Source organism: Solea solea, chromosome 18 (genome assembly GCF_958295425.1).
Source record: "Solea solea chromosome 18, fSolSol10.1, whole genome shotgun sequence".
NCBI lineage: Eukaryota > Metazoa > Chordata > Actinopteri > Pleuronectiformes > Soleidae > Solea > Solea solea.
In genome coordinates this window covers 22,684,014-22,710,188 of record NC_081151.1, presented here as the reverse complement: position 1 = coordinate 22,710,188, position 26,175 = coordinate 22,684,014, and the positions used below count along the sequence as shown (strand labels likewise).

The following is a 26,175-nucleotide window of genomic DNA, read 5'->3' as shown; positions in this document are numbered from 1 at the left end:
TTATATAATATGTATTTTCCCACTTTTCTCACATTTTTCAAGAAAATTGATTAACAGAATAAAAAGCTAAATTTAACTTAAGTACAAAAATATCAATACAAATGTGAGGGAAGTACAGACAAAACATTATATTCTATAATAATCTAGAGACACTAGGTAACTCATTTTGTTTAATCACTTTATTCTTCATGTGTAATACAACGAAATAAGAGGTTTAAAAAAATAACGCATAATTAGTGTGTGTGTGTGTGTTGTGCAGGTGTAATAAAGGACAGGTTGTATCATTAATGCCAGTCTCAACCAGGAAACATTTATTTACTGTGAACACACATTTAACACAGAGGGGGAAAAAAGGTTTGATTATAAAATTATAATGTCAACAAAAACCCACATTTTTTAGGAGCTCATTAGTGGAGGGAGCAGCAGTCAGTATGTTGCCATGGCAACCAGACATCAATACATCCAAAATTATATTCGATTGGTTTGTTTTATGTATGTGATAATACACTGGAAATATTATAAAAAAAACAAAAAAAAAAACAATTTTGCTTTTGTTTTTAATTTTTTGACATTTACCTGCAGTTCAATTATAGGGTGATAGGGGGCGACACTGAGTATAAACCCTCGCATAAGAGTTCACACATCACACACGACAACGTGGTCCACAGACACGAGAGGAGAAAACACATATAAGGAAAAATAAGATAAGAGACTGAAATTTACCTTCACAAACACAATCGACAAAAAACTACTGTGCTTTCATTAATCACAAATTTACATTCATGTCATCATCATAATCATCAGCTACATAGTCATCGTCCTCACTCAGAAATCATTTCATTTCAGGATTTTCCTTCTGTTTTTGTTGGATTTTCTCTGTACAAGCGCGACATGTGTGTGTGAGCAGGAACAATGCGTACGCCGACGACGCTTCGCTTTTGTCCAACGATCACTTATAAAGTATTTATAAGTAAAACTACGGAAGGCAAAACAGGCCAGAATGAACAGGTCTGTCATTTTACGTATGTGACTATTTTTGGCCTTTCTTTGTTTCCGTAGTTTAACTTATTTATTTTATCAGTTTTATTGGGTTTAAGGAATTTTATATTTTATATATATATATATATCTTCATTTAAATTCTTATTTATTTGCAAAATGCTGAGAAATGAGCCTCCGCTTCTTCTGCAACAAATTGTAACAAATTAAAATATGTAACTATTGTTTTATTTAGTTTTTTTCAGAAATTCATCTTTTTGTTTAAATTGTTGCCCACTAAAACTATCCAACGTTTATTACGTTATTTATGTGCCTCGATACTTTGTGGAGATTCTACATTAAGACGAGAGAGAATTAGAAATAAGAGCTGGAAGCAGGTCGATGAACCGACTGATCAACAGTCAACAAACATCTAAAAATGAGATCTTTGACATTTAAAAAAAAATCACTTTGACTAAATTGTTGCAGGCACAGAAAGAAAAACAACTATAAATGTTGTAAGTTATTCAATCTACTGTTTATTTACATTTCAGGGCTTCGTGTATGTGTTTTTATTATTATTTATTTGGGAAACCAACCAAAAACAATTTTTATTTAAAAAGCTGAAACGTTACATTATAAAGTGTTGGAATGAAAACCTTCACATAAACTCTGAACGACACGAAGCTAACATCAGGTTTAAGAATTGGAATTCAAAGTGTGAGATGTAAAGATTTGTTCAAGCAAATTTAAGGAGACGTCAGACAAAAGCTTATTGCACAGCCCTGCAAAAAAACAAAAACAAACTAAATACACGCATATCCAACTTCTGTGAGAAAAACTAACGCTAACATTTTTCATAATTTAAAAATAACCTTAAAGTTGTGGTTTTTTCTGTTTGCCTGATATTTACAGAGTTTACAGTTTCTTGTTCGTTATCAAACTTCTTCCAATCATGGACGGACTTTTTTATAAGACACTTTTTGGATTTTTTTGCATTTTACATTTCTTTTTTAAATCTATCGTAGAATTCAGAATTTCCTGATTTCTTGATTAGAACTGGGTTAACTTTTCTTTTTATGTGGAAGAAAATCTGTCAGACTTTATCAGGTATAATCTGATAAGAAATTTACCTACAGGGTTTAATAAAGTACCAAAAATTCCCTAAAAATTTTATAATAATAAATTGTTTTGTTTTTTTAAATATAATAACAAAAAAAGTTCAATGTGAGAGTGTATTCAAAATACAAAAAATAATTGTCCTGTTCAATCCTAAGAGAAAGTTTGTAAAGTGTTGGTCCAAACATAATCACTGAAAATATAAAAATAATGTATGAATTCATTGATTTTTGTTCCCAGATTAAGATAATCCAGTCAAACCCGACAATTTAGCCTTACTTTAGAAGAACCACTCACACTTAATAGACTTTCTCTTAAGATAAAAGAGTAAAGTTATTTTCTGAGCTTGTGAAGGTTTTGTTGAACATCGTCTGCATAGAGGCGAATCCAGTGAAAATGCATAGTCATCATTCACGGCAGCGATAGATGACTCAGCGGTCTGTAAAGTGAATAAACCCGCTTTAAGAATCTTTAAATCTCGTACACACAAAACTGCGAAAAACGGAGCTTACGTCACTTAAAGCCCGGCTTTTCTGACCTTTAACCTCAAATTCTGACAAATTAAACTTATTCAAGTCCGTCACCACTTTAAGACGATAACGTAGTAAAATGTGAGCGTGTTTGCAGAGTGAACGTAAATTCAATTCCGATTTTTACACTGAAGAATCTGTATTTTTATTTCATTTGTATGTTTCTTTTGATATATATTTACCTTCAATTCCACTTCTTTGGTTCTATTAAGAATCGCTGGTTTACGATGATTTACGAAAATTCTTACATTATTTATCTAGCAATATTTTTTATACAATAATAACTTTCTTTAAATAGGTTTTGCATAAACTTTTTTGGTTGGATTTGTAAAACTTCACTCTCGTGGTAAAAGTGTTGAGAGTATTTTGTTTTATACATAAACCTGGATGATTTTTTTTGTGTGGAGAGATAATGAAGTTTGCAGTCAGTGTGTGAAACTAAAGCCTCCGTCCTGAGAAAGCCTCGCCTTTATTTTACGTTATTTTACCGCGGAGCTCGGATATTCCCGAGGCTTATTTCAGAAAAAAAACCAAAGAAAAAAACTTCGGAGCAGCAAAACATCAATTTCAAAAATGTAAACATAGAACTTCAAAAGCAAAAGTCTTCATTCATCAAAAACAACGTAAAAACACCAGAAACTCGCTGCAAGAGAACAAATCTTTCAAAGTGCGGTGAAAGCGCTTGACGTATTTTTTATGTTTTGTTTCTTTTTACAGCGGTTGGTCAAATCAATGACTCAGCACAGAAAGTCCGTCCTCACCACTTCCTGTGACCTAACAGGCTCCGCCCGCCCCGTCACCTTCAATGCGCCAGGTCAGTGTGGCTAGCGCTCAGGTCGCGACTTTTCCTCAGACGATTATTTCGTTCCTGTAAGAGAAAAAATGTTCTTTACGTTTACTGTGGATTTTACGACATAATTCAAGCTGTTTACGTAACGTAAACATAAAACAACGACGGTGTGAAGTTAGCATGTTAGCACAACGTTGCTTTTACTCTTATTAGTGAAATAATCTGCGACAAATTAAGAGAAGATATAAAAGAAGAGCAGAGAAAAGTATCTGAACAGCTTATTTTTTTAATCCTTTTTGATGCTTTTTTATTTATGGTTAAAAAAGTATATTTTTTATATAAATTATAATTTAATTTTCAGGTTTGGCAAATCATAATTTTTTGTAAAAAATAATTTCATTTGTCAAACTTTTAGACTCAAATGCTCTTTACAATAAAAATAATCTTCATATTGCACTTATTTTAATCAGGAATGTGTTCTTTTTGACTTGACTTTGTTTTTTAAAAACAAACTGCAGATACTTGAGTTGTCGTGTCTCAGGTTCTTACTTGGTAGTGGTCGCTCACAGCCTTGTCCGCCACGTTAAGAACGCCCAGTGAGCTCGCTCGCTTCATGCTGCACCGGGTCAGTGACATGCAGGGAGGGAGGAGGGGGTGAGGTGGAGAGTCAGGTGTGAGGGGTTAAAGTTCAGTGTGTGTGTGTGTGTGTGTTAATGACATGTTTATGACACACAGATGTTAGTGTCACAACAACAAAACCACAACCTCACCATGTTAATGAACTTTTAAAAAGGTTAAAGGTCACACACTGGAAGCACAATCATGTTTTCAATCCTCTTTCTCCCACACCAAAGCCCATAGAGGGGACACAGGAGCTGCTGGTCCACTGCTGCCTCGTGTGGTCACTTTGTGTCACTGAAGTCAATCTTAACAAAGTACTTTAAATGCCGAAGTCACAAAATGACACATTTGAAGTTAGTGATGGGGGCAGCAGAGGATCAACAATTCCTGTGTGTGTGATGTTAAAAACAGTGATTTTCTCTGTGGGCTTTGGTGTGGGAGAGTGAGTGCTTTACAAACGTGTTGTTTGTTCAGTGGAGTCAGTGTATGTGTGTGTTTATCACACACAAATATTCGCTTCACAACAAAATGTCGGACCTTATCCTGTTAATGAAGGTTCAGAAGGTTCAAAGGTCACACATTAAAACCACGTTCTGACACACGACGCCATCTTTAACACGCTTCTCAGGTTAAATCTTTGGGGTTGCCAGGTTGTTGCTCTTATCCTCCTTGTGTTTCAAATTCATCAGGTCAATAATTTAATTCAGTCCGTTTCCATGAGGCTACGATCGCTTGTTAATCTGTCGGCTGCACCAAAGTCCAGAGAGAAAACCAGGGATTTAAGCTTGCGGGGACACAGGAGCTGCTGGTCCACTGCTGCCTCGTGTGGTCACTTTGTGTCACTGAAGTCAATCTAAACAAAGTACTTTAAACGCCGAAGTCAAATAATAAGACATTTGAAGTAAGTGATGGAGGCAGCAGAGGATCAACACCTCCTGTGTGTGTGTGTGTGTGATGTTAAAATCAGTGATTTTCTCTGTGGGCTTTGGTGTGGGAGAGTGAGCGCTTCACAAACTTCAGTCTCACAGATAAAGATAAAGACGTGAACATGTTCTTAAGACGTCGCAGACTTGAGCTGGTGTTTATTGAGAGCAGATTGGCCATGATGATGATGATGATGATGATGACATCAGAGTGAGGTCATCACATCCATCGCCCCGCCCCCCCCCCACTGAGCCACAGAGAAGAAGAGGAAAGAGGAAGCCACACAGACGAAGCATGCGAGGAGACATTCAAATAAAAAGATATTTATTCATAAATAAACCTTCAACACCGCATCACATCAACAAAAACAGAAACATGCAAGTCCAAAATAAAAGATAAAAACACCAAAGCAGAGTAAAAGGGAACTATTTTTCAAACAGGTTGAAAGAAATAGTCCAAATAAAAACATAAAGTCTCTTCCACAAGCAGACATTAGTCGTTTGTGTCTTTTCTACACGTCATCGTCTGGGAGGAAAAATCACTTTGGTTTTCTCTTTTTATTCTAAACCACAGAGAATCAGAGCCAGCGGCAGGAAGAACAGGAGAAATCTGACAGATTAGGTTGTTTTGTTGTTGTTTTTCATGTTGTCAAGACGACTGAGAGACTTTTTATTCACTTTTACAAAATGTATGTATAAAACCAAACTTTTTTTCATTTATTTTTTACACAATTTTAGATCGGAAACATTTGCTTCATTCTTAGTTTAAATCTTAGACTTCTTTTGTTTTATTGCATTGTTTGCCAATTTTTTTTAAATGAATTTAAATATAAATATTTACAATCTGAACATCATGGCACTTTTCCGAGATATCTTTCTTTTCACACTTTTTTCCTCAACCTTTTCGACCAAATTTGACCAATTTCATAATTTTCCTGAAGCTCTTCAATCTTATTTCACCTCCACACACTTTATTATTAGTATTTATATATATATATATATATATATAAATATATGTACACACATATATATATATATATATATATATACAGTATATATATATATACATACACATATGTATATATATATATATATATACAGTATATATATATTATATACTGTATATAGTATATATTATCTATATACAGTACATACAAAGGTGGTGAGAGTCTTTGTGGGAGGGTTTCACGTATATCAAGACATTTTATTTTGAAAAACTGTTCGTACAGGGAAAGACGTTCAGTTCCTGTGCTGAAAATGGACTTTAATTTCAAACACCTGACTGATTGAAATTATTTCAAACTAAAGTGAACAAAGTTGAACTTTTCTGATGATAAAACTTGTTTCAGGTGTTAAAAATATTAAAGCGTTAATGATATTATAGTTGTCAAATATTATGACAGAGGAAAACTCTCCGATATTTCCTTTTTTTCCCTGTAAATGGGCTGAATTGTCAGTTCCAGTTTGTTAAATGTGTGATGACGATGTGAGTAAAGACAGCTCAGCTCATGCAAAGTGAAATAAAAACAAAAAAAAGGCCGATGTGTAAACGACAGGAGGAAAAAAACCAAAAAAGCTCCTTTTCCATCATTTCATGTGCAAACAGCTCGAGAGTTTCACCACCAGCAGAGTCTCCGTGCAGCGACTCGTCCTTCACCGCGTTAACGTCAGTCACGTGTCAGAGTGAGGGGGAGGTTTTGTGGGTGAGGGTTTTTGTGGGTGAGATAGTTACCCGGGGTTTTTGGGCTCGCTGTCTCGTGGCGACGAGCCGCCGCCGCCTTTCAGCTTACGCACGAGCTTCTCGCTGCTGCGACGGATCGACGCTCGCAGTTTACTGAAGGAGCCGCTTCTCTTCAGGGAGCCGGAGCCGTCCTGAGGGGACACGCCACAGGGTTACACACCCACACACACAGGGGCTGCACAGGCTTACACACACACACACACACACACACACACACACACACACACACACACACACACACACACACACACAATCACAGGAGCTGCACAGGGTTACACACCCACACACACACAATCACAGGGGCTGCACAGGGTTACACACACACACACACACAATCACAGGAGCTGCACAGGGTTACACACCCACACACACAGGGGCTGCACAGGGTTACACACCCACACACACAGGGGCTGCACAGGGTTACACACCCAGACACAATCACAGGAGCTGCACAGGGTTACACACCCACGCACACAGGGGCTGCACAGGGTTACACACCCACACACAGGGGCTGCACAGGGTTACACACACACACACACACACACACACAATCACAGGAGCTGCACAGGGTTACACACACACACACACACACACACACACACAGGGGCTGCACAGGGTCACACACCCACACACACAGGGGCTGCACAGGGTTACACACCCACACACAATCACAGGAGCTGCACAGGGTTACACACCCACGCACACAGGGGCTGCACAGGGTTACACACCCACACACACAGGAGCTGCACAGGGTTAACTTCACATAGATTTACAGTATATGCACCATTTCATTCATTCATTCATTCATTCATGTCATCATGTGTTTTGATTTATGATGACATGAGGAAAATGACTGAATTTTATAAAATTTGACAGATTAAGGAAAATATAATCTGATAGAATTCAATAGGATTTTACTTAATTTGACAAAGATACAGTTAGATAAGAAATAAATGACATTATTTACACTAATATTTGATAAGAGATTTTATATTTATTTAGACTCTTTTACAGTATTAGATAAAACACATACAAGACTTGATAGAATGAAATAAGTTTTATATGATGGGATAAGATTTAATAAGAGTTATGATTCAATAAGATAAACATCTGTGAAATCTGACGATTTTTCAACACTTGTTCAGACACAATCTGATGGAACTGAACAAGATAAAAGGATTTTACTCAATTTGATAAACAACAAGTGACTCATTTTGACAAGATTTTATACATTTTTACAATATTTTATACTTAAAAAAAAGTGATGATTTGATACACTATGCTAAAATGACTTTGGACATGTGATGATGTGATTTGATGATATAAACTTTAATCAGATATAATTTGTTGTGTTCTGCATGTTTGGAAAAGGTTTTCCAAGATACAATTTGGTATTTTGTACATTATTTTTATATTTTATTTGGTCAATTTTGGAAGATTTGATAAGATAAACATTTATAAGAGATTTGGTGAGATACAATCTGATAACATTCAACAGGCTTTCACTGAATTTGACAGGAAATAGAATTTGATTTTTATGAGATATAACTGGTTGACTTTTGTAAGAATAAAAGTTGATAAGTTTTGATAGGAAAACATTTTTCTATGATTTTGATGAGTTAGTTCCAGCTGCAGCCAGTTAATGAACAGATGCTGAAAAATGCTGCTGCTGACGATGATGATGACAAAGGCACACACACACGCACACACGCACACACACACACACACACACAAAGAAGCGACAGGCCCAGGTTGAGGTGAGCGAGTGAGTTCAGGTTTTTATTAGAAGTTTAGAAAGACAAATATTGTTCAGATGCACAAACGGGGACAGAAACACTCAGAGAGGATTAGTAGCAGGAAGAAGAAGAAGAAGAAGAAGAAGAAGAAGAAGAAAAAGAAGAAGAAAAAGAAGAAGAAGAAGAAGAAGAGTTCTGTTTTACTTCAACATGTGCAACAGTGCCCCCCGCCCACAGAGCCTGGTATTACATCTAACATACAGGAGAGGAGCCAATTAACACGTGAAGGGACCAAAAACAACTTCTCTCTTGTCAAATCCCGCCTCATGCGTCGTGTCCATGGCGACGCGACGCCCTGCTTTGTTTTGTTATTGTTGGCATGACGCGGATCATCACACAGCGACGACGACGACGGCGACTAAACTCTAACCTACAGAGGCACGGTCCATCATGCAGACGCCCGTGTTATTTAATTATTTATTTATTCATTTATGTATTTACAGCGTGCTGAGTCACTAGAAGCCGAGTCATGATATTAAGACGTTTGATGGGAATGATTTCATGAAGCAGGATGAACAGGACACAACTCGTTTGTATTTTTAGTTTCTGTGTTCCATTCATCAGATTTTGTACATTTTTTTTTTATCTCTTTTTAATCCAAACAAAAATATTGATCTTAATCATGTTTGTGGTTGTTGTTATGACATATATCCAATTAAATACTGTAATTTAAGGTTATTATTATTATTATTTACAGAAGCGATTTTACTCGTCCCTGATTCATCTACTAAATAAAATGCCTGAACACGAGGAGCTGAAATTCTCTATCGAGCTTTTAAAGTCACTAAAATTTTAAAACAACAAAGAAAAACCCATTCATTTTCTTTTGATTTATCAACTACAGTTAATCTTATGTTCACCTTTACATTTAATAAGCTACATCTTATACCAGTATTCATATTTCTTCTTCTATTTAACCTTTAAAGATCCTGTATCACGTTTATTTATGACTTTCCTTCTCGTGTTAGGGGGGAGGGGCCTGACAAACATATGAATATCTTTAATAGTCATGTGATATTATGGTGTGACATTAAAAGTCCAGTAAACACCTTCAACACCAGAGAAACCCCAGCAGAGAGAGACAGAGAGACACCATCAGTCCAGAGCAGGAAAAGAGAGGAAGAGGAGGAGGAGGAGGAGGAGGAGGAGCTGAAGAAAACTGCAAAAGCCCAAGAGTTGAGGAGCGACGACGAGGCGAAGCGTCCGTTCATGCAGAAGACAAGTTTGTTTGTTTCAGATTAGAACCGATACAAGGCATCTGGAGTTAAGTCTGTCAAACAGCACCAGAGCAGGAAGAGGAGGAGGAGGAGGAGGAGGAAGAAAAGAAGAAGAGACAGAGGGAGGGATTAACAGTGAAGGAGAAGGAGGAGGAGAAAAGACACACGGATTAATACGGATTAAAGAGGGAGAAATGATTTGATTAACGTCAGATTACACAGCTCAGACGCAGCATTTCTCCACCACATGTAAAGTAACTGTGACTCACTAACGGAAGATTAATCCAGATTAATGACTTTAAAAATGTCCATTTCAGTTTCAACATCATGATCTGGAAGAACCAGATTAATAATTTGACTGTAAACCACACACTGCAGGTCCAGTCTTTTATTTTGAAAGGCTTCTAACCAGGTCAGATTTTTCTAAAAATCGTAAACTGAAAGACAGTAGAGAAACTGAATAATCTGCAGTCAGATTATCAGAGGAATAAATTTCATTTGTCTTGTTTTGATTGATTTGTATGTGTAAATTTGATGTAATCCCCACTGTTTGCCACTAGGTGGAGCTTCAGCACCGTTTAAAGATGCTGGAGAAAAACTGGAGTCTGAGACATCAATGATTCATTATTAAAAGTTATTAAACGACAACATAGAGAAGAGAAGAGAAGAGAAGGAGAGCAGAGCAGAGAGGAGGAGACACGACAACAGCCACATCCATACTGAACATTATTTACGCTTTATTTCATATTTACATGTCGTTTTTTATCATTTATCAACGACAAAGAAGCAAAGAACCACAGGAGGAGGAAAAGAAAATAGTCATTAATCTAAAAACGGTAAAATAATAATACATTTAGTCTTTTATTGATATTTACTTTGATGTTTTTAATCTGTTGTGAAACGATTTCCTTCATTAAAATGTATTTTTAGCTCTTAAATAACTTAAATGAATCACTCTTATGTTATACATTATATACAGTATATTCCTCCATGAATCTCAAATTAGAAACATTTTCTCACTTTATTTAACAACGTAAACACATTTGCACATTTTTTATGTATTTAAAAAAAAAAACCTGCAGCATTTTTTCTTTCAGTTTTATGTGGAAAATGAAGGTTTTTTTTGGTTCTAATTTACTTTGCTCACTGGCTGCTGACGTGATGATGATGAAGAAGAAGAAGAAGAAGAAGAAGAAGCAGCAGAGAAAGATCAGAGAGAATAAAGAAGAGTTCATATACTACAGAGGCAAAGAGAGAGAAATACACACAGTACATGAAGAGTACACACACACGAGTAGAGAGTACAGTACAGAGCCCGTGTGGAGTCAGAGGAAGTCACTGACGCTGCTGATCACTGGACGTGTTCATGTGTTCACTGCTGCGTCTGTGAACGCGACGATGAATCCATGAATTATTATTATTATTATTATATATATATAGTATAATAATAATTATTATAATAATAATGTATTAATGCTCTGGGAAGAACCGGACACTGACTGGCCGTCGCGTGCGGTGTGAACACAGCATGACGCTGCATTTTCCCTTCACTCTTCACTCTTCACTCTTCACTCTGTCTGAGTTTAACTTTGAAAACACTTGTTATCGACACGCTCTTCCAGCTACAGCTCTGTCCAGATGAGACCAGAGATCCAGAGATCAGCTGCTGGAGTGACACTGTGTGTGTGTGTGTGTGTGTGTGTGTGTGTGTGACACCAAACCTCCCAAAACTACGGTCACAGTTACAGGAGGAGGAGGAGACTGCTGATTGGTTGTTCAGTGGGCTATTGACGACTGTTGCTATGGGAGCAGAGGCAGCAGCAGCAGGATGCTGAGTGAGTGAGTGAGTGAGTGAGTGAGTGAGTGAGTGAGTGGCTCTGCTTGGTCACTAGAGGCTGAGAAGGAAAACACTAAAACACTGCAGATGCACTGAGATTATGCAGCAGTGTGGTTAGAAAACCAGGCTCTGCAGCAGCAGCAGCAGCAGCAGCAGCAGCAGCAGCAGCAGCAGCAGCAGCAGCAGCAGCAGCAGCAGCAGCAGCAGCAGCAGCAGCAGCAGCAGCAGCAGCAGAGGGAGTTACATGGAGAGGGAGGGAAAAGTGATGATGACATGCACTGCTTTGAACAATTAGTGAGGGAAACCTCTACAGGAGAAGAAGTTAAGGAGAAAAGAGTTCTCTACACTACGACTGAAGTGTTTTAATTTGACATATTTATGTTTACACCAACGCAGCAGCAGCAGCAGCAGCAAAAGAATATCATCACCTCACATGTTGTTAGTCTCTATACTGTTATATTAGAGATAAACGAGGATATAAAGCTGCACACAGGTTGTTTCTCTGGACTCACCAAGACTTTACTCATTTATTCAATATACAGCCTTTAAAACCAGACGAAAGTGTCACAGACACCAAGATCTAAGACCAGAATCTGGTCTCATGTCACTGTATATACTGTAGATATAACAGGATCATTTGCCCAGTCCTAGATCAGAGTCGAGTACAAGCGACAACGAGTGTGGCAGTGCGACAGTCGATCAGCATCATGAGTGCAGCACAGCTTTTATTATTATTATTATAATTATTATAATTATGAAGTATAATTGAATAACTCACTCATTTACAACCCAATTGTTTTATTTCTCAACAGAAGCCGCTGACCAAACTGGAGCGGACTCAAAATAAAAGGTCAAGAGTAAATCAGGAGGACAGGAATCTTGTGACCTTTAAAGGTTAAAGAACATTTCTATTTCTGTTTCAGGCAAATTCATCACAAACACACAATCCACACCCGTCATGGGATTATGTCTAAGACTTAATCTCACCTTTGGACAGACAGAAAACTCAGGTTTCACTCTCCTGCACCAAAGTCCACAGAGAAAACCATCGTGCTGCCCCGTGTGGTCACTTTGTGTCACTAAAGTCAACCTGAACTGAGTGACTTTAACGTCAGTCACAGAACGCGTTAACGCCGTTAAACCAAACCTTTGTCTTCATGTGGCTTTGCGTGTGTGTGTGCGTGTGTGTGCGTTGTGTGCGTGTGTGTGCGTGTGTGTGCGTGTGTGTTGACTCTGAGTGACACGTGCAGGGCCGTGTACTGTACTCACCCCGTTCCACTCGACGCTCATACTCACTTCCTCGCCACCGTCCGGGCCGCTCTCGTACTTCACCGTGTCCGAGGTGAGGCTCTCGCGGCTGCGCTGCTTCTCGCGGCTCTCAGGCTCGCTCAGGACCTCGGCCATGCGCTGCTTGTGCACGTTGTCCAGACCCTGATCCACACACACACACACATAAGAATAAATGCAAACAACATTAGTAACATTTGGGACTGAACCTTTAAAACCTAGAGACTGAAAAACAGAGAAAGCAACATGTTTTTAAGTTGTCCTGTTTGATGATACAGATTAAATGTTTGGATTATGAGCGTCAGGAAGCTTTCAGGAGCCCTCACTTTTAAATCTGTGAAAAACTTGACAGGATTGACAGAGAAATGACAGTTTTAAAATCCCCCTCGTCTTCATGTTTTCAGAGTTTTAACATGGGAGTCAATGGGAGCTTTGAGCACAACTCTCTGTGCTTTCAGGTGAGTTTAGGAAAAACTGCACGTCATATGAAAAAGAAAACAACACACAGGGTTAGACGACAACCACAGCAACGTTTTTAAGTCAAAACTGTGTGTGTAGGTTGGGAATTGTGTGCAGGAGGAGTTAGTTTAGAGATTTTTGTGATTATTTTTCATGGATACACAATCATTAAGTCTGAAAACGTCCAAAGAAAAAGTACAAAACTTAAACTGTGATTGTGAAAAAACTGTAATAGGTGTGTAAACTTTGATTTAGGTGATAAAAGTCTCAAGTCTTGTGCCCCTGTTTAAAGTTTCAACCACGTCTCTACGTTAAAGTGTGACGACACTGTGAGGCTCCAAAGTTCTGATCATTTTTCTACCGTTCTCCATTCATGTGTATGTGGAAACTCTTCACAGTTTTTTTACTGGAAACGCTCTCATTCATCTGGCATTAATCCAGTTTAATCCTTCTGTTACCATCCTGGATTTGGCACGCGGTACTTCTCATAAGAACTCTGCGACCAGCGGTCAGCAATTGGTGGCCCGTGGACCAAAACTGGCCCGCATCAGTATCTGGGCCTGGAAGACTGGATGATTTAATATTAAAGTCATAGATGTGACAGCAGCAGCAGAACATGACTCAGCAGAATTACAATGACAAAATCCTTTTCTTCTTTTTTTTTTTTTTTTATTAAAGTTACACAAAAGAATTGTTTCCCTCAAGAGAAATAAAAGAAATAAACTGATTTCCAGCTGTAAATGATTTTATTGTTGTTTTTAAATCTTATAAAGCACTTTAGTAACTTAGTTTGGAACAGAACTGTACAAGTAAAGTTTTGTTTTTATAAATACTAATAGTATGATGATATTATTTGGCACACAAGCAACCAAAATGATGCTGATTTGACTTTTTTGTTGACGACAATGATGAAAGAAAATGAGTCAGTTTCTTAGTTTGAAACCAGAACATTTTCACATTGAAGAAGCTGAAAAATACTCAGTTGGTTGAGAATTCATTGCGTAATTGATTAGTGATCGATCAATCATTAGACCTGGTTCCTCTTATGAGACTTTTGGGACAAAAGAGGCTAAAAATCCCAATAAATCCCCTAAAATTGAGGGCATATTTAAGTAAAGATTATTTTTTAAAAACCTAAAATTATGACAGACGAGTGTTGTGTGGCAAATCCTCACTCACTGGAGAAATGAGATAAAGAAGAAGAGTTTGCTTTTTCTTCTCTCGTTCTCTTTGTTTCTTTAAATACCAGAAAAACTGGTTGAAATATTCTTTTTTTCATTTTGTTTTGTTTAGTAGACGCCGCAGCAGCTGAAATACAGATCACACAACTACAGTATACAGTATGTGTACAAGAGGAAGAACATTTGATATACAACTGCACTGCAGTGTCATGAGTTCCAGCTGCTGAGATAATCCACTTTAATAAAAGAAGAAGCTAATTCAGCAGCTCCAGAGAATCACCTCACTCACTGATGATTTCACACCACAGAGACAACACTTTCCCTCCCTGCCCTCAGTGACGTCACCTGTTTCCTGGAACGCATGGCAGCTTCCTCCAGAGTCTCCGCCGCCTCGAACTTCCCCTGCCGCTTGTAGAGAGCGCCCAGGTTCTTCAGGGTGGTCGTCACCGTGGGGCTGCGGAGACAAAGACGCAGGAACATGGTGGTCAAAGAATTAGAGATAGGTGAAAAAACAACAACAATAAAATACTCATACAGCTTATTATAAAGAAGAATATTAGACTATTGTGAGTATGATATACAGTACGTGTAGAGATCAAAATAATAAGAATCAAACTGTCACCGTCACCTGTCCACTTTACAGGCTTTGTACCAGCCGCCGTATTCTCCAAACGGTGAGCCGTCCTTCTGCTTCCCCTGGAACACAAACACTGTCATCAATCCATCTGTAGTTTTAGTGTTAGGTTGAGAGTTTTTTGTGATATGGAGGACGCACCAGGACGTAAAGATGAGAGGAACAAATATAAGTATAGTTCGTTAACTACAATAATAACCTTGGTGCAAACCATTATTACAAATCCCCAAAAAACTAATGAATGAACAGAAGCCAGTTGTTAGGGAAAGGGAATGTACCAAAGGCTGCAGGTGACAGTGAGACACATCATATATAATATATACTATATATTATAGTATATATATATATATATATATATACTATATATTATAGTATATATATATATATATAAGACAAGACGTGAGGAATGACGTTAAAATGTTTATTTTATTTTGTAGAACGAACTAAAAACAGCCAACGTTACGACAAAAGTTTGATACGAGCAGTCAGTGGCTCTTATTTTGAAAGGCAGGTTGAAAGGAAGTGGTGCTGTATATGACTGAGACTGTTGTGTATGAAGAAAAAAAAACATCAGCTGGATTCAGGATTTTGTAAAAGTGTTTCACGCTTTGTGATAATGGTTTGCACTTGCAGGCCACCGTAGTTTTCTGGTAGTTTGAGTTTGAGTTTGAGTGTCACCTTGCTCTGCTCCTCTCTCTCCTCAGCGTGCATCCAGATTGGTTTGTTCACGTCTGAAATACAACGAAATACAATCATCAGACAACAGACGCGAACCTGAACGTTATTGACCTTTATCTTGACCTTTACATGAGGAGAAAACTGCAGGGACGTATGAATGTTTGTTTGAGTCTCTCTGCAAATAACAGGATACTGACTGCACTGTTTAAATGTCAGCGTGTGCGTGTGTGTGTGTGTGTGTGTGTCTGTTACCGTCGACTGAGCCGAACTCCCTCTCGTGAGCGCGGGTGAGGATTTCTTTATACAGAGTCTCGGCCTGCTTGAACTTGCCCTGCTTCAGGTAACAGGACGCCTAAAAGAAAACAACACACACACACACACACACACACACACACACACACAGAGAGCTGAGTCAGCAGGACAGTGAAAACGATGAGTCGTGAGAAAAGAAAAGGAAACCTCGAGAGTTTCCACCCTGTAACTCATTAATCTACAATAATACACTCGTTAACCTTTATTTTGAAAAGCACACGTTGTGTATGTGTGATGTTATTTCTCCCTTTATTTTTAATGTTCATTATTTAATTATTGTAAATTAATCTCCCAACAACTGCAAAGTATATTCATTTATTCACCGACTGTTCTGAAGAATTACTTTTTAGAAAACACAGCACTTCCAATGACCCATGTGTATCTTAGGGAGATTCTCCAAAACTTCCAAGGTCCTTGAAATTGTTTTTGTCAAATTCACAAACTTTTGAGGACCTGTAGGAACCCTGAAGCACAAAATTCAAGCACTTCCAATGACCCAGGTCTTTTTAAGATAACAGCCTTAAAAAAAATTCAAATTCACAAACTTTCAAGGATTTCAAGGACCCCCCTGGGAACCCCAAAGGGCACTATTATTTACCTAAATCAACTGAACTTCTTTCTTGCACAAAATTCAAGCACCATTAATAAAGCATGCCTAGAGTGAATTTTCAAAAACCTTCAAGGGTCTTGAAATCCTTGAAAATTTGTGAGTTTGTAAAAATTCAAGGACCCATGGGAACCCTGGAGTGCACATTGGCAGTGGATGTTTCCCACTGCCTAAATATCAACTTCACTTCTTTCTTGAACAAAATTCAAGCACTTTCAATGACCTCATGTCTATTTAAGGCTATTTTCAAAAACTTTTAGGGGGGCTGGAATTATTTTTTTCAAATTCACAACTTTCAAGGATTTCAAGGACCCGCGGAAACACATCAGCAGAGAGTAGACATTTAACTAAACATCAACTTCACTTCTTTCTTGCACACATTCAAGCACTTTCAATAACCTATGTATTTTAAAGTCAACTGCCTTAAATTCTTTTCAAATTCACACATTTTCAAAAACCTTCAAGGGTCTTGACATCCTTGAAAGTTTGGCATTTGGAAAATGGTGGTGGGAGACATTTACCCAAATATAAACTACACTTCTTTCTTGCAAACAGTTCAAGCACTTTCAATGACCTATGTCTATTCAGGGTGATTTTCAAGGGCCTTGATTTATTGTTTTTTCTTTTAAAGATTTCAAGGACCTGTGGGAACCCTGTGTTATGTGCTTACTGATCTTCCAGTGGTGAGTCACTGATTACCAGGTTATTCTTGGTCTTGGCCACGTTGGGGTCGTCTGGGCCCAGCTTGGTCTGGTAGATATCCAGCGCTCTCATGTAGTAATACTCCACCTCCTCATATTTGCCCTGGTTCTGACACAGCAGAGCCAGGTTGTTCAGCTGCTTGGCCACGTCTGGGTGGTCCTTCCCCAGAACCTGGGACAGAGGACAGAGGACAGAGGACAGAGGACAGAGACGAGGGTTATAAAAACAACAACAATCGTGTCCACGGTGACAAATGATCACCAGGTGGCGCTGCTGTTGCTGGGTAAGATTTATCTTATCTACATGTGTATGCAGAATATCCACTATATACACTAGATACAGATGTTTCATTGGGACGTGTCACATGGTCACACCTGAGTTAATGAGCGGAAACATATATTTAGGGCTGCAGCGATTCATTCGTTATTAAACTAATCAGCAACTATTCTGTTCATCAATTCATTGGTTTGAGAGATTTTTCAGCTTCTTAAATATGTACAATAACAAAGAAATCATTCAGTGATTCATTTTGGTGACATTTTGGGGTTTTTCAGACACAAAAATCAACATTTTCTGACATTTTACCAATCAAACAACTCAGTTATGAAGAGTCACTAATATTTAATGTATATGTAGCTCTGCATGTATGTATTTTTTAATGAAAATGAAGCAAATCTGTCTCCTGCTTTTCTTTCCCTGAACTTAAGTCATTTAATCCAGAACGTGAAGTCCTTTGACCAGGCACAGGTTATGTCATTGCAGAAAAAAAATAATCTCAACATAATAATCTGTGTTTAGTTTGGTATTTTTACTACCAAGGTCCTGGAGAACAGTGGAGACGGCCATGAAGTCTGCGACGAGTGAAGTTGAAGGAATTTCATGTGAACATTCTTGGCCGTGGAGAACAGAGGGAACACGAGGACGGGGCACGTTCACGGAGCGACCCTACGACAAAGATAGAATCTCTCTCTCTCTCTCTGGAACAACCAGGCCGGGCTGACACAGGTGAGATTTATAGTTTGGACTGCGAGATAAACTGTGAAAATCTGTAAATTAATTCCTCCTCCTCCTCCTCCTCCTCCTCCTCCTCTCTCCCTGACGCCTGAGCTTTTAAAAGAGACATAACTGCAGCAAAGAGTGAGTGAGTCTTTCTGATTCAGCAGCTCTGCCTCTTTTTCACTCTGCTGCAGAGACACGTTTTCAACTTTAAGCCTGAGTTTCAGAGGCATACACAGAGAAATCCTTCAGCTAAACACAAGGATGACGTCTCCTCTCTATGAGGAGGAGGAGGAGGAGGAGGGTTTGCGGTAAATATAAAGGTGTCTCTTCAGCTCCTTCAGGACTTGCTGAGCAGCAGCATCTCTGTCAGTGTCAGACTACAGCGGGGGAGACAAACGAAGACGATAAAGTTCTCGCCGGATGTTTTAAGCAGCGGAGATAAATGAGAACAAGACGCTGCTGAAGGTTAGAGAAGGAAGAACTATCCTAACCATTATCTGTCGATTATTTTCACAATTAAACGAGTCATCGTTTGGTCCAGAAAATGTCAGAAAATGCTGAAAAATGTTGTAAAAATCACAGAAACTAGAAAATATTCACATTTAAGAAGCTGAGAAATGACGGAAACTAGATATATTTACATTTAAGAAGCTGAAAATGACAGAAACTAGAAAATATTCACATTTAAGAAGCTGAAAAATCACAGAAATTAGAAAATATTCACATTTAAGAAGCTGAAAATGACAGAAACTAGACAATTTTCACATTTAAGAAGCTGAAGAATCACAGAAATTAGAAAATATTCACATTTAAGAAGCTGAAAATGACAGAAACTAGACAATTTTCACATTTAAGAAGCCGAAAAATTACAGAAATGAGAAAATATTTACATTAAAGAAGCTGAACAATGACAGTGTGACGACCTTTGACCTACCTTCTCTCTGATCTCCAGCGCTCTCTTACACAGAGGCTCTGCTTCCTTGTACTTGCCTCTCTTCCCATACAGGACAGCCAGGTTGTTGAGGGTGGCAGCGACCTGACGGACACAAAGAATACATTTCAATTTGAATATTTTCATTGAATGATGTGCAAACAGTAATTCTCTGCCGCCCCCTCAGCAGCATCAGCAGCAGCAGCATCAGTGATCAATGCCATTGATCTGGTGAGTGAGTAATCAATAAAAAAAGAAGGTGCAGGAAGAGAATGATTATGGTGCACTGTAATCTGATCCCAGTGAAGTGGCGTGATGAATCCCCAACACGTGTGCTCAGGAGGAAGGAGGCGTCTGGAGGTCACGTCTGATCTCTGATTCAGACCAGAGTCTGGTGGCCATGTGGGCCGAGTGGCAGGAAGTGTGAGGGGGGGGGGGGTAGGTGGGGCTGACGGTTCGAGGAGATGAAGAGGTGGAGAGCAGTGAAGGGGGAAGGGTCGTTTCTTCCTCTTGTATAATCTAAAGCGATGTGGAGATACTTGAGCTACGATACAACTCAGGAAAAGATACTAGGAAAGAAATCAGCACGATTAGATTACAACTCTATGATGCTCACGGCGCCATGTTGGCAGGGAAAGCTGCGCTGGTTTTAAGCTGCAACGCTGCGGTGTTCACACTGAACGTCGTATTTTAAATTTCTTTTTTACCGTCGGCTCGGGCTGCAACTAATCTGTCGATTGTTTTTCTTGATTAATCGAGTCACCGTTTGGTCCAGGAAATGCCCATCAGCGTTTCTCAAAAGTCCAAAAACCAAACAAATGATTCAGTTTTAATGATTTCTTTGTTACGAGGAGCAAAGTAATGAAGAAAAAACTCACATTTACGAAGCTGAAATAATCAGAAATCTTGTTTTAATTCCTTAAAAACACTCAAACCGATGAATCGACTATCAAAATAGTTGACCATTCATTTAGTCATCGAAATAATCGAGTAATAGTTTCAGCCCGAGCATCAGCCAAAGCATTGTTGCACTCTCTGTCGTGGAAACATCTGCAGAGAAGGAGAAACCGTCGACGAGTTTCACCGCTAACTTGCAATAAAAGCAATAAAATTTAAATTCTCCTCAATATTAACAAGATAAAGATGAATTTAGAAGACGGTGAGTGTTTTTTTTACAAGAGTTATAAACGGCAGCTTCATTAAAAAGATTCACAACAGTCCATTTAGATCAATACAGTCCTTCACTTTATACTTGATGAACTCGTACCAGCACATGTTCACACCGCCTACTATAAATAGAGAGCTATAGACGTGAATATCAGCCAACGTGAGCGTGTTTGGCTTCCAGCACGTACAGCTACAGATCACATGATACGACGACCGCAGCAGAGAATTAACATTAACAAATGATGATGATGATGATAGAGGAAGAATGAGAGGAATCAAAGGAGGGTGAACTGGATTCAAACTGGATATTCAAAGAGAATAATGTAAGTAATAAAGTCAGTCGATTGTGAACCAAGATGAGTTTTCCATGAATAATAAAAATCACTTCCTTGTGGGGGAGAGAAGGATTGTGGTCTGGTGACAGGATGAGAGGGTGAGAGGGTGAGAGGTGGGAGGTGGGAGGGGAGGAATGTGGAGGGCTAACCTCAGCGTGACGACGGTCCAGACAGTGGAGACACGAGCCTGCTGGGGTTCAGACAGTTAGTCCACCTCTGGTGTGTTTACAGGCCGAGCTCTAATGCATCTTTAATTATTTATTCATGACTCACCATCACAGATGTCATTTAACTCAAATCCATATCATCTTAGTTTTAGTGCATTTAAGACAACAACAACAACATTGTTTTAACACTTCACTGACACAGCGAGCTGTGGTGTTCATTAATCATTTATTAAGTTAATATGAATCTATTTTACTAAACTAAATTAAATCAATGTCAAAGGGAAAATCATCTGGATGGTTTAAGGTATCATAGATAAAGTTCTAATCTTAAATCTAATCTTAGTGGCACTTTATTCCGTATGTATTTTATTTATTGTCGGATTTAGTATTAGAATAACAGTTTTTGGCTCTAACCTAAAATAATAATTATAATCCAGCAGTAGCACATAACTGCTTGAAGCTTCCTACGAAGTAAAAGCTTACGTCATAATCAAAGAGGAGCTAATCAAAGGCTACCGTAGTTCCCTGAAGTCCGAGGATTGTTACAATTCCCAATTTCACCACTAGATGTCACTAATTCTATCACACTGTGCCTTTAAAATTGAATATACCACACTTTAATTGCGTTTGTGTAAAGGGATAATCACTTCACAATTAAATTCGGTTGGTTTTCGTAGCTTTAGTAGTTCCCCGAAGCACGTAGCGGAAGGGGGAGGTAAGTTTCCGAGTCTTTTCACCACTAGATGTCACTAATTCTATCACAGTGTGCCTTTAAAATTAAATACACGACAAATAAGTATGTTTGTATAAGGGTACAAATGTTTTAAAGTTAACTGTAGTTCCCTGAAGCACATGAGACAGGGAGAAGTAAGTGCCCTCCGTTGTTTGATGGCACTACTTCTTACAGTTGCAAATTTTATTTATGTTTCTACGGCAACACAAAAGGACAAACCAGCCACAGAGTACATCTCCTGTTTTCAAGTGGAAGTGTACTACTACATAAACAAAGAAGAAGAAAATCCTTTTTTGGTGTGCAAAGGCTACCATAGTTCCCTGAAGCTCGTGGGAAAGGTAAATGTGCAAGTCCTACATTTGTTCGATGATATCTTACATAATGGACCTTTATAGTTAGATATGTTATTTACATACATACGTCAGCCACAAACACAGAGTACAGCTCGTGTTTTTAAGTGAAAGTGTACTACTACATAAACAAAGAAGAAGAAAATCCTTTTTTGGTGTGCAAAGGCTACCATAGTTCCCTGAAGCTCGTGGGAAAGGTAAATGTGCAAGTCCTACATTTGTTCGATGATATCTTACATAATGGACCTTTATAGTTAGATATGTTATTTACATACATACGTCAGCCACAAACACAGAGTACAGCTCGTGTTTTTAAGTGAAAGTGTACTACTACATAAACAAAGAAGAAGAACATCCTTTTTTGGTGTGCAAAGGCTACCGTAGTTCCCTGAAGCTCGTGGGAAAGGTAGAGGTAAGTGTGTTGAATGAATTCTTACATAATGGACCTTTAATCAGTGCTGTTTGATGGTTGTGTACGTCCCTATGGTTCAGGTAACATGTGTGTTTGTTATTGTTTAACTGTCCAGAGCAGGAATAATAAGTAGTAAGTAAGTAAGTGTTGGAGGAGGACGATGGCACTCACAGCTGGATGGTCTCTGCCCAGAGTCTTCTCCCTGATGGCCAGAGCGTCGTTCAGCAGGTTGGCCGCCTCCTTGTACTTGTTCTGGTCCCTGAGTCACACACAAAGATAAAAACAGACCGACTATGTCAACAATTTCAACCCAGGGCTCATTATTTCCCGGCGACAAGGTCGGAACAGAGTCGCAGGAGTTCCCACAGTCACAGAGTCGTGAGAGTTTCTTTCGTTTCTTCAGCGACATCAAATCAAAAGCATGAGCCGACTATTCAGCGGGTAAGATTTGTGTACATGGCAACAAGCCTGGCAAATTCTTGTGTGTCACTCTTTTCTTCCTCGCCTGGGAATTTAACACTGGACCCAGTTGTCGTGTTACTGTAGTGTAAATCTTGTGTTTGCCCCGCGCTCCGCTTCTGACGCACAGAGCGACACGCTGCTCCGGGAGCCTCAAAGGCCGGGCCGTGCAGAGCTCTGAGGGGCGGGTACCACTGTGACGAGGTCACTACTGTGAGAGAGGATTTCTGTCGGTTGTGAGGGCGTTTGGATTGTGCTGTGGCAGCAACAAGGTGATTAGCATTCTTTTCACTGGAATCTACCAGTAACAACAACAACAGTCCTTTACTCTGTGTCACTAAGACGCAGCAAACTCCATTCAGGGAGTCGAGAGTGGCGTTAAACAGTCACCACCGTGGAATTGTGAGGATTTACAAGCTAAAAAGAGACCTCCAGCACGGCTCAAAACACTGCTGTAGCTGTTGTAGCACAACGACACGTTAGCTCCTCCCGCTAACCTGTAGCTGCTGCCAACTAACAGCAACCACGGCAACCCACTGGTGTGGGAATATTTTGCGTTCCGCCGTTTAGTTTCGTCAACAACGTGGAAAAACCCACAGTGTGTAAACTGCGTTACGAGCGTGTAGCGAAAGCACACGACGTCTCCACGGCACGTGCATAAGGGTGTAGACGTATCCATGACAACGACTCCGTTAACACAGACAACTGATGATGTCAATGAAAGCGTTAGAAAGAATTACTCGATTCATCGATTACTAAATTAATTGAAACGGCTTGAAGCTTTTTTCATGATTAAAACAATAACATGATTGTTTCAGCTTATTAAATGTGAATATTTTCTTCGTTTCTTTGCTCCATATGACAAAGAAATCACTAAAAGTGAATCATTTTGTTTGTAGAGAAAAAAAAAGTCATCATTTCCATGTTTGACAAACATTTTTTTAACGTTTTCTGACAAATAATGGACAGATGAATTGATGAGTTGCAGCTCTAAACCTCCGTTACATTACAACAGTGGTAATCATGACATCAAACCAATGATCCTAGACTAAACTAAAGGGATTTGAAGAATCAAGACACCCATATTTATAGCCGTTACCGTCTTACAGAAACAAAACTCCTCCTGATCTGTTAAGATGTCGCTGAGATAAACACACCTGATCTTGTTAAATTAAACTGAACCACGTTACATTGAAATTGCCACCAAATCCCTAATCTGGACCAGATCCGGATGAAACGCAGTCTGATGGTAGAGTGTCTAATCCCGCATACACATTCTAAATTTCACTGAAATCCGCTGAGTTCTGACATCTGAAATGACCTAAAAGCGCTGAAGGACTCACCTGTAAACGAGGGCTAAGATGTTGAGCATGGTGGCCACGTCTGGGTGGTCGTGTCCAGAGGTTTTCTCCAGGTCCTCCAGGGCCTGTTTGCAGAGGGGCACGGCCACCTCGTAGCGGCCCTGGGAGGCGTACTGGATCACCAGGTTGTGGAGCGTCCTCAGGCGGGCCGGGATCTCGTAGCCTCCCTGCTGAGCCGCCGCCGCCGCCGCGCTGCCATGAGCCGGCTGGACTGGAGACAGAAGAGAATGATTTCATGTTTATTTTGTGACCAGAACTTTGAAAAAACGTTCCAGTTGCTGGATAAATTGATTATTTTATCTGTACTGTGTGTAACTTTACTGTCATTTCATTTCCTTTGCTTAAAGCTTTTGTTTTTCTATTTCCATCATTTAAACAAAAATCATCCAACAAATAAATGAATGGATAGAAAGTGAAATGATTGTGTTCCAGCAGCCCTTTACAACTCTTAGATATATAAAATATAAAGATAAAAACGCTGAAGATCTATGTAAAGAAAATGATTTATAAAATAAGATGTTAAAAAGAATTGGATACAGCTACACAGGGAGGTAGAACAATCTTAGAATAAAATATAAAATTGTACAATAAAGTGTCAAAATATAAGAGCTAATACCACAGCTATGGAACAAGGAATAAGGAATCTTAAAAAAATCAAACAACTACAATAAATAAATGTTGTAATGATGTAATTTTAAATAAAAGGGCGCGATTCAACCTCAACACAAACAGGATTATTCACTCATAAATGAGTCTATTTCAGTGTGCTATATTTGACTGGGTCACAAGGAACATGTCTCATGTCTGTAAGTCTGTCTAGAATATGTAAGAATGAATGGATGAATGTGCATGTGAGTGAAAGGTCAGGAACCCAGATTAATAAAGATTTTGTCTGGTGAATAGCCCAACAGAATAATGTCAATAATTCTAAAATTAAATCCACAATTTTCAAAAAAAAAAAACTACGTTGTCCTTTCAAAATAAGACAACACTAGAGTGGATGTATTGTTTTGATGGACTAAAGTCAGGTGTTTGGAGTTCCACACTCACGTGAAACCACAACAGAAGAACTTATTGGACTGATGGAAGAGAAAAAAAAACAAACACTATAATTAACTATAATTCTTTTCCAATTCATTAACACAAACAGGGCTGCGAGTGTTTTACGAGCACATCTGGAAACTCACAGTGGATAATGAGAGCTCGCCGAGTGGCTCAAATGGAAATGTTTGTCGAGAGAGAAATGACTGTATTTAAATCACGGCAGAGCTGTCATCATCATTATCTTCATTTTACTGAAACCCCCGAGGCTTTTCCAGGAGACGCGTCAGCGCTGACGTTCACCCTCTTCATCCTCGCTCTTCTCTCAAGCAGCTCAGTGGAAGAGCTTTTTAAAAGGTTTTGTTGTCATGAAGGGAAATTAGAGCTGCGCCAATTAACTCCTAAATGAAACCGCAGCAACTCTGACTGTTTGAGTTAGTTTTATAGCTTTTATTTTCAAAATAAAAGCAAAATCTTTGACTTCATATTCTGGTTTATTTTGATGTTTTCATTGAGTGCTTTCAGATCGAAATGGTACACCGCTTTCTGACAATTAACCTGAAACAAAACCTATTGATTTATTATATTTAAGAAAATAATGGACAGGAAAACCAATGACTTAAATATTGGCCCTAAAAATATTAAAAAGAAAGAAAAATTAGATTAAAGAAGAATAAAAGAAAAATGAGACGTAAAAGAGGTTATTTTTGGAAACACAAATAAATAAAAAAAGCAGAAATTCTGAGATTAAAAGCAACATTCAGAATTCTGAGGAAAAAATATCATATTCCTGAGATTAACGACTTTTTT

At 38.7% G+C, this 26,175-nt stretch overlaps 1 protein-coding gene across 4 annotated transcripts in view; it reads right to left on the bottom strand.

The window, feature by feature from the left end:
• Positions 1 to 288: 288 nt before the first annotated feature.
• Positions 289 to 26,175, bottom strand: part of klc1a (kinesin light chain 1a) — a 36,787-nt gene continuing 10,900 nt past the window's right edge. Inside the window, exons 5-16 of one of the 4 annotated variants that reach the window (XM_058614740.1) lie at positions 24,307 to 24,535; positions 22,676 to 22,763; positions 19,344 to 19,445; positions 17,408 to 17,581; positions 16,042 to 16,141; positions 15,790 to 15,842; positions 15,106 to 15,173; positions 14,823 to 14,931; positions 12,820 to 12,981; positions 6,692 to 6,831; positions 3,965 to 4,031; positions 289 to 3,493 (exon numbers count right to left, since the gene is read on the bottom strand). In XM_058614740.1, coding sequence (XP_058470723.1) covers positions 3,428 to 3,493; positions 3,965 to 4,031; positions 6,692 to 6,831; positions 12,820 to 12,981; positions 14,823 to 14,931; positions 15,106 to 15,173; positions 15,790 to 15,842; positions 16,042 to 16,141; positions 17,408 to 17,581; positions 19,344 to 19,445; positions 22,676 to 22,763; positions 24,307 to 24,535 — 1,358 coding nt within the window. In that variant the 3' untranslated portion in view covers positions 289 to 3,427. Of the gene's footprint in view, positions 3,494 to 3,964; positions 4,032 to 6,691; positions 6,832 to 8,452; positions 9,767 to 12,819; positions 12,982 to 14,822; positions 14,932 to 15,105; positions 15,174 to 15,789; positions 15,843 to 16,041; positions 16,142 to 17,407; positions 17,582 to 19,343; positions 19,446 to 22,675; positions 22,764 to 24,306; positions 24,536 to 26,175 lie in introns of those variants that run through there. The other 3 variants (XM_058614741.1, XM_058614742.1, XM_058614743.1) reach the window with 3 other exon arrangements.